We start from the raw sequence: 8,758 nt of genomic DNA, 5'->3' as shown, positions 1-8,758 counted from the left end.
GCACTCTAGCAGGGCGCTGTGGGGGCGACTGTGGAGCAGCAGTCCTGCTGGGCCGGGCCCGGTGGAGCCGGAGGGCGCCGCTCCCCGGTTCTCAGCCCGAACCGCTGACCGCGGCGTCGGGCCTCCGAGGGAACGGGCTGCGGCCCTCTTCGCCCCTCGTCTTCCCCGCTGCTGCCTCCTCGCAGGGGCCGGCGCCCCCCGCCCTCCCCCCTCCAAGCTCTTTGGCGCCAGGGCTGCTCCCGGGGACCGACCCCTCCGAGCCGGTGCCCCTCTGCGCCCGCCCCCCGGGCAGCCCCGGCGGCGGGAGCGGCGGCGGCGCAGGCTCTCCCCGCCCTCCCCCGCCCCCCCCGCGGCCGCCGGGCTCGGTCCTCCCAGCGCGTCGCCGGCGCCTTGGCTCCTCCTTGTCCTTCCTCGCGTGATTTTTATCGCGTCCATTTTTTGTGCGAGGATAAATAAATAAATAAGGGCCGGTGCCGCCCGGCGCCCCCCGCCTCCCAGCCCGCGCGGCGCCGCTAGGGGCGGCAGCCGGGCTCCGCGCCCCGCGCCGCTCAGGTGGGGGAGGCGGCGGGGCGATGCGGAGCCCCCGCCCGTGACTCCGGCTCCCCGCCATGCCATGGGTTAGGCGGACTCCATCTCGCAGCCGAGAGGGCACCAGCCAAGCGAGGCGGCGGCAGGAAGCGGCGCGGCCCGGCCGAGGAGCGGCGGCGGGAGGCGGCGGGCGGCGGGCGCGGCGCCCCGCGGGCCCCTCCATGGACGGCGGCGAGGAATTATGAGCCGCGGCCGGCGGTCGGGACCGGCGCTCGCCCGCTGGGGCTTCCCCCGCTGCGCGCCCCGGGGCGCCGGGGCTCCGCTCTCGCACGCCCCCCGCCTCGCCCCCACTCCCCCCCCTCCCCGCCCCCGGCAGCCGCTGCCCCCGTCTCCTGTGTCGTGTCCCGTTCCCCCCCCCCTCCCCGTCCCCCCGCCGCTGGCTCCGTCCCCCCGTCCCCGCCAGGAGCTCGGGGTTAGGATAATCTCGCTCGCACCCAAACCACAGCGCTCCCGCGGCTAATCCTGCCCTTTCCCCTCTCCCTCCCCACCCCGCCTCCGGCCCTTCCTCTCCCGGCGCTGCCCGCTCCCCTCCCCGCTCCCCCTGCTCTCCCCCTGGGCCCCTCCGTCCCCGTCCTCCCCGCTGCCCCCGGTGCGCCGGCGGACCGGGCAGGTGGGTGCGAGGTCGGGGCCGCCGGCCACCCCGCCCCTCCCCGGCGGGGCCGTCATTAGGCTGCCGGTTGATTACAGGGTATTGATTTGTATGTGCTTCTCCCGGCGCCGGCGGCGGCCGCTCCCGCTGGTGCCGCCGCGGCCGCTGGAGTTCGGGCAGCGCTTCCCGTAGCGGCGGTGAGCTCCCACCAAACATGTCGGCTCCCGCCGGGCCCCGGGGCGGCCCCGCTGCTCCTCAGCCTCCGCCGGCTGCTCAGCCCGAGATGCCCGACCTCAGCCACCTCACGGAGGAAGAGCGGAAGATCATTCTGGCCGTCATGGACCGCCAGAAGAAGGAAGAGGAGAAGGAGCAATCCGTGCTCAAGTAAGGGCGGGCGCATCCCTTCCTCGTCCTCCCAGCCCACGGCCGGGCGCGGAGGTCCCTTTCCCGGGCTCGGGGGCTGCACGGCCGCGGCGGCCGAGAGGAGCCGGGCGGCCGGGGGCGGGCAGGGGCGTCTCTCGCCCGCCGGCCGTGCCCCGGCGGCTGGTCGGCGCCGGGCGGGTGTGGGGCGCGGCGGGGGGGACCTGCCGCCGCGGGAGCGGGCAAGCACGGGGCCGGGAGGCCGCCGGGGCGCCGCGGCCCGGGCTCGCCGCCTGCCTCAGCCGCGTTCCGCCGGGCGGGCGGCAGCGCGGCGGCCCCGGCCCCGCACGCCCCGGCGCTGGCGGGGGCAAGGCGCCCAACATGGCCGCACAGGTGCCGTTCTCACCCGGCGTGTGCCATCAGGAGGAAGGGGGGTGGGGGGTGGGTCGCGGCGGCGGTTGGCGCCGCCGGAGGGGGCGGATCGGCGGCATCGGGCCCCGTCCCGGGGGCGCGGCGGGCTCCGGGCTGGCGGCGGCGGCCCTGCCCGGCGCTGGCGCGGCCGCCCGGGGCGGAGAGGGACCGCCGGGGCCTAGGCTCCGGCCGTCTCGCTGGGTGGGTTTGCCACAGCCGCCATCTTCCCCCGACAACGTGTCTGCCACCCGCCCCCGCCCCGTTGCTCTTTCCAAGCGTGAGCCCCGGCGCCGGGGGAAGCGGAGCGCCCTGCCGCCCTCTCCAGCACCGGGAGCTGTCCGCGGCGGGGCCCAGCTCCGGCCCCGGGAGCTGTCCGCGGCAGCACCGCCCTGCAGCGCTGCGCGGGTCTCGCCCCGCCGCCGCTGCCCGGGCGCAGCGGGAGCCGGGGCACACGGGGCAGCCTGGGCTGTTCCCCCTTGCGCTGCGCCCCGGCTGCCAGCGGCGAACCGGTCCCGCTGGAGGCGCGGGGGTCCCGCTGCCGGGAGCGGCTGGGTCGTGTCCTGCCATTACCGGGCTGGGAGGCACCGAGTAAACTCCAGAAAACTCTTCTCCCTCCGTGGCGGAGGAATCGCGCTGACTTCTGAGGGCTTGAAAACAAGCAAAGCTACTGCTGTGGTGGATGTGACTTTTAAGTGTGTGGTGAAGCTGAAGCGTTAGCGGTTCTTTTTACACCAAAATGAGTGTTGTGTCTTGGACACGCCAGCTGCAGCTGGCCCTCCGCGGTACCTGGAAGCTGTCTGCTGGGCTTTTGGTGCTGACTTTGGAAGTCTGCTTCCAAGCATTGCATTATTGTGAGCGTCCTAATGAAAACTTCAGATACCGTTTGTGTGCCAGCTGCTAAACTGTGAGGCGATCTCCTAAAGACATTTCAATGCCTGATTAAAAAGATTTTTTTATTGAGTGAGCATTTTGAAGAATGTCAGTGTAATATGAGCACTGGAAATAAAGTGCCATACCTTGTTTTATCACTGCCTCTCAGTCTCATGCTATACAATTTACTTGCTAGTGTGATCCTTTCATTTTAAAGCAGTTTAGACTCCCCTAAATTGCTAAATTGTCTGGCATATTAAAATAAATGCATTTTTTTGTCTAAAATCTCTGGCCTCTTAACAATCAGTAACAAAGAAGGAAATGGAAAATTATTGAAGTTGCAGTTTAAAGATATAATAATACCACTACAGTTTTAAGGAAGGCTTCTGGCAACTTTTGTTGTGGATGATAATATTTGTGATCCAATATAAAGTACAATTTCAGTATGATACTAGGATCAGCTTGAGCTGTTAAGCTTGCAAATGAAGAATAAACTGTTCTCATATAATAACAAGGTACAGCCAACTTAGGAAATGAAACAAAACTGTTTCCATTGGTAATCACCAGAATCTTGGAAGCAGACAATGGACAAAAGAAAGGTCCTCATCAAATCCAAAGATAAACTATGAACTAATTTAGTATCTCATTATGTCTCACTGAAGATTCCTCTCAAGTTCTGTGCAAGCCTTGAGGGAAATGGTATGGTGTAAAGTTTGTACACAAAGGATAGCCTGAAACAGCGCTCTCAGGAAAATGCTGTTGTCAATGGAATTGGGATAGATGGCCCACAGTATTTTACAGGATACTGACTGAGAAGTGATCTGGTGTCAGAAGAATAACTCACCAGTTTCATTTTTCTTAAAGTGAAGTGGCTCCTTGAACTATCAGGTCCATGTTTATTTTGAAAGTATCTACAGATTCATGAAGCACACCCTCCACCAAAGTCATACCAGAACTTGTTCTGGGTTTTTATGCAGATATTACTGAGTTTAATTCTCTTGACAGATGTTTTCCTCTGTCAAGAGAAGAGAAGGAAGAAGAAGGACATCCCCACCACCCATATTTATATGAATGAACTACTGTTATTGCATAGAGATAAATATAGAGCTAAATTTTGCAGTCTCTGTTCAAGTGTAATTCTCCTGGAAGGCAAGCTCCTTTTGAAGTGGAAGGTATTTTTGTCTGACTAAGCAATAAAATTGTGTCATTTCATTTAATGGAAAAATAAGGGAGGATAAAAAAAAGATGCTAAAACAAGAGTTGACATTTAGAGATATTATCACAAAACTGTTCAAATGTTGTAGAAAGCAGCAAGCATGGATTTCCTCTTTTTTTTTTTTTATTTTGATAATTTATGGTGATTGAGTGACAGTATGAATGGCTAGTCCCTGGGTTCTACTTCCTTTCTATATTCTATTTCTATTTTGTGCTTTTCAGATTCTTATGCTATGCCCATCACTGTGGTATTTGAGCATCTTCCAAAAGTGCATTAAGTAGTGTGACTCACATCTGTAATGTGGACTATTTATTCTTTTTCCCTTCACTCCCTGGGGTAAATATGTGTGGATTTAAAATAGATACATGACTTCTTCACCTTATGCTTCTTTTACTCTTTTTGAGGAAAGAAAATGCAGATGGTATTGGGTTTTAATCTGTAGCAACTAATAGTGATCAGGTCAGCATGAATTCTCGCCAGGAGTTCTGGAACTTGATGGCATGGAAAGCAGAAGCTTTCCAGATTTGCTTTCTCCTTTGGCCTGGTTTGGTCTGTGAAATACACCTAGCTACAGTTGTGCACTGTGTTCCTGTGAGAGAGCTTCTGCTTTAAAAAAGAGTATGGACAGAAAACTCAGCTACTTGGACTCTCTCTCTTCTGGAATTTTTGGGACCCCTGAAGTGCATTTTGAATGTCATGTGCTAAGAAGGTGCCTTTTTGACAAGGTTATTGAACATATATTTTGCATAATATTTAATATGCATAGTGCATGACAATCCGCGTGAATTTTTGTCTATACACTGGGTGCAAGCCCTTCTCTGCTGTTACAGAAATATTTATGTATTTTCAACTTTTATCTTTGTGGATGTTTTGGTCTCTTTGATATAGCATAGAACTTTTGATCATGGCTTTTCCTTTACATGATGCACTTCCTCTTACGAATTCTAGTTTTCTGTGTATAAGCTTTCAAACAAATTTTAGATAGCACATTTCCTTCATATGGTTTGATTTATGGTATCAGTTTTGTGCTTTTTTACTATTAATTTGTAGTTTATATAAAAGGACTGGCTTGAGAAGATGCACGCAAAAGAACTTTTAGAAGATGCTAGCATGCTGACATTATTTCTAAAGACTTATGTTTCAGCCTGTGTGATGTGCATATACACTTTTCCACTTGCAGTATCATGAGTTTCCAGCTCCTTTGTCTAGCTATTCTAAAGACAAAATGCTGTCCTCTTAAAGTCAGTCTTTCAGGTCTGAAAATACACAAATTCCAGCTTTTCACGGGTGTAGACAGTTTGGCCCAGTAGAAGACAAATGTTCCCAAGTGAAATTTCATTTTGAAATCATCCAGCTTATATTTGCAAAACATATTTGCAAAGCATCACAGGTTTACTGTGAGGTCATTATAAAATAGCTCTTTTGTATTTGTGTGTGGCTGAAATCAACTGGCATTTTCATCTGTTTTATCCAGGGAGAGAAGACATGGAAACATGGTGGGCTAGCTAGAGAATGGCGACTTCCCATTAGCCACCACTGTCAAGTCCAAAATAAGTTTTAGGAAGGTACAAATGACTGTGGGCTTGTGTGTGCTCAGTTGCTGTGTCAGTGATTGCACAGCCATGGTAAAAATTGGGCAGCTACACTGACAGAAACAAAATCTCTGACAAGCAGGCTTCTAAAACCTAGATTGTGTGGGCTCCGTATGGCACCGTCAGTGAGATGGGGCCTGGGATGCTGGGCCTGGGGGACAGGAAGTAATAGATTGGTGGCTGTGAGCCACAGCAGTGTAAATATCTGCTTCACAAAGCTCTTGTACTGCTTTATAAATAATTATCCTGATTTATAAATAATCAACTGATTTACACTGCTTTAAAAGCATTGTATGTTTAGGATTTGGATTTCAAGGCTGGAGGAACGAAAGAGGTGTAGGTAATGATTTTCGGTTTTGTTTTTTAAAATGAGAAGTACGTATATTGGAATTTCCGAAGATTATAGGGTAGTGCAAAAAGATTTTCTTTTGGCTAGATAGTAAACTAAGACTCCAGGCAATGTTGTTTAACTTATGCTTTCATAACTTTATGTTGTGTTTTGTCTGAATCTGAATCCAGGGTGTTGATCAGAACAGTTAGTTGCTACACCGCTCATCATTTTGCTCTTGTTTCCATGTATTATAAAGTAAAATATGGTCAAGGTGACTTTCAAAGCAATAACTTTATGCAGTGTAAAATAAGTGATAGTGGAAGTTATATGAGAATATATAGTTGAGGAAGATATCTGTCCCCTTCCCTGCCCTGCCCTCTTCCCTGCCCTTCGCCCTTCCTACTCCCTCATTCTCTGCTCCCTCCTAATATTCTTCATTATCTTTCCTTTCTTTTAATAATTTGTACTGCTTTTTGGGCCTCTCTCAAAATTGTCATTATTCCTTACTCCTCTCTCACACTACATGCTGAGACATTTTATACTGTAGATAATATTCGTCTGGATGTTACATCTTGTACTGTTTGCTCTTTGAGAAGACCCGGTGTTTACAAGTGTTCCCTAAAGCATCTAGCACACTTTTGGGCACTGTCTACAAATAATAGCAGTAGTACTTCCTTGTAGTGACTAAGCAGAATGTGTTTGGAGATTATACAGACTGGCAGTTACACTAAGTACTGGGCTTGCTAACGTTAACGTTGAGTAAAATTTCAGAAGACTGCAATAGTGCTGATGTTACCGCATTCAAGAAGTACAAGCAGAATGGTTCAGATGTGGAAGGCCTGACATCATATGGGGCTGAAAAATAGAAAAGCTGATACAGGATTTATTTAACAAAGAACCCCCAAAATAGATTTTTAATGCCAGGCAGTGTGTGCTTTCTGAAATCTTGTCAAATAAATCTGCTTTTGCACTTCTTTGAAACAAAAAGAAGAAAACATTTAATTTTGCATCTAAAAGACAAGAGTGCAGATCATCATTTAGGGTGCTGGGACTGTATCCTGGAAAGCGGTGACTGGGTGAAATGCAGTGGTCTCTGTAGGTGAGGTCAGGGGACTGAATGGTCCATTCTGGATTTTGCCTGCATGCATCTGTAAGCTGGGTAATGTCTAAATAGCTGAGAATGTCAAATAATTGATTTTTCCATTGAAACAACAGCTTAATCAGTGTATATATTGTAAGTGCAAAAATACACAGAAGTGATAGGTTACTACAGAACTGATATAAAATGCATTCTTACTCTGCCAATGTACTTTTAAAATACTTGAAGCTTATTCAAAGTTCCATAATAAGGAGGAAAAAATAATGTAGTAGTTTGAACTGTGAAACTTAATCCAGTGGAATGTGAAATTAGCCATGTACATGAACGTTCAGGTTTTATCTGTAAGGTAGATTTGACACTCTTGGGAATTGTCTTCAGCTGAATGTCACCTCTCGTCCCTCTGCTTTACTGGCTTCCTTGAAGTTCTAGTGTCACATTCTCAGTCAGTAAGAAGGCTAGGAAAGTTTCTGGGACCATTAGGCCTACCTCTTCCAAGAAGGATCTTTTTTGTATGGCTGTCTTTCCTTTTGCCCCAGCATCTTCTCTGATGGCGTTTTTGACAGGGACTTGGGAAAACAAAATCAAAAATAACACAAGAAATGATGAGTTATGGTCTCTTCTGTATTTGTTTGTCTGCAACAGACATTACACCTTAACAATGAGCCCTGAGGTGGGGATGATTTTTTGAGTTAAGATTAGATCATGTGGGCTGTCTTAGTCATATGTCTTACTATATCATGGTTAATAGCTAAAAGTTATCATAGACAACCTAGTGTCTTTAAAAGTGGGCAGGAGTCAGTCATCTAAATTTAGACTCATAAGCAGGAAGAATCTCTTTAAATCCTAATTGTTTAAACATGGCATTCAAAACCAGTTGTCTTTCAGACAAATTAATTCCTATTATAAAACTTGAGTTCAAATCAAACCACATTGTTTTCAGTGCTTACTGAGTTTAGATTTTGTCTCTTTTTCAGGACTACATGGTGTAACAGGAGGAACTGTTGCATCCTTGAAGTATAACTGTCTGTTGAGGGCATATTACAGTTTATCAATAAGAACAGTTTATGTCTAATCTGGTAGTGTTTTTGTAAACTCAGTATATTCCAGCAACTGCATCTTGTGATTTGTTAAAATTCTGGTGATACAATAAAAACTGCAGAATCAGTGCTGTGCTGAAAGGCTGCTTCTGCATGATATTATGTTGTGACTGTTTCCTCATGTTGTTTCTCCATGGTATTGCCTTGAAGCAATCCCTTGCAAAGGGATCAGTCAGGACTGAGATTATAAGAGTTAATGTAACCATACAAGATTGTATGGGGGAGTAGTAGTGCATTTAAGAAGTTAATACATGTAATTTTTGGAGAGTTGAGTTCAAGGTAATTTATACAGTTTTCTGCTGTTTTCATTGAAGGTAGAAGACAGTTCTTTTATAGTCTTGAATTCAAATATCGGCTGTCATCACATTTCTCTGCCTAAACATGTTTGAAGAGTGATCATAGCTGCATTTCGATAAACTGAAATAAAATTAATGCATTTTTGTAGAGGAGTTTTTAATAGTCAACTTTATGTGTCTTTTGGAGTTTGAAAGTTTTGATGTGAGAGCCTAAAGAATATGTTTTATTTAGGCTTTCAACTCTTTTATTAAAACCACAGTGAGATATCCTGTTCCAGCAGAAATTAGGGAGAGCTGAACCTGTGTTTC

The 8,758-nt window shown here is 49.3% G+C and overlaps 1 protein-coding gene across 45 annotated transcripts in view; it reads left to right on the top strand.

Moving 5' to 3' along the window:
* The first annotated feature begins 967 nt into the window (after positions 1 to 967).
* Positions 968 to 8,758, top strand: part of RIMS2 (regulating synaptic membrane exocytosis 2) — a 484,966-nt gene continuing 477,175 nt past the window's right edge. For all 45 annotated transcript variants that reach the window (XM_056332919.1, XM_056332910.1, XM_056332929.1 and 42 more), the window contains exon 1: positions 968 to 1,561. In XM_056332919.1, the coding sequence (XP_056188894.1) occupies positions 1,392 to 1,561 (170 nt within the window). In that variant the 5' untranslated portion in view covers positions 968 to 1,391. The remainder of the gene's footprint in view (positions 1,562 to 8,758) is intronic.

The sequence above is a fragment of the Falco biarmicus genome, chromosome 3, assembly GCF_023638135.1.
Source record: "Falco biarmicus isolate bFalBia1 chromosome 3, bFalBia1.pri, whole genome shotgun sequence".
NCBI classification, from domain to species: domain Eukaryota; kingdom Metazoa; phylum Chordata; class Aves; order Falconiformes; family Falconidae; genus Falco; species Falco biarmicus.
Note: the sequence above shows the minus strand (reverse complement) of the source record. Positions and strands in the feature narration are given on the sequence as shown.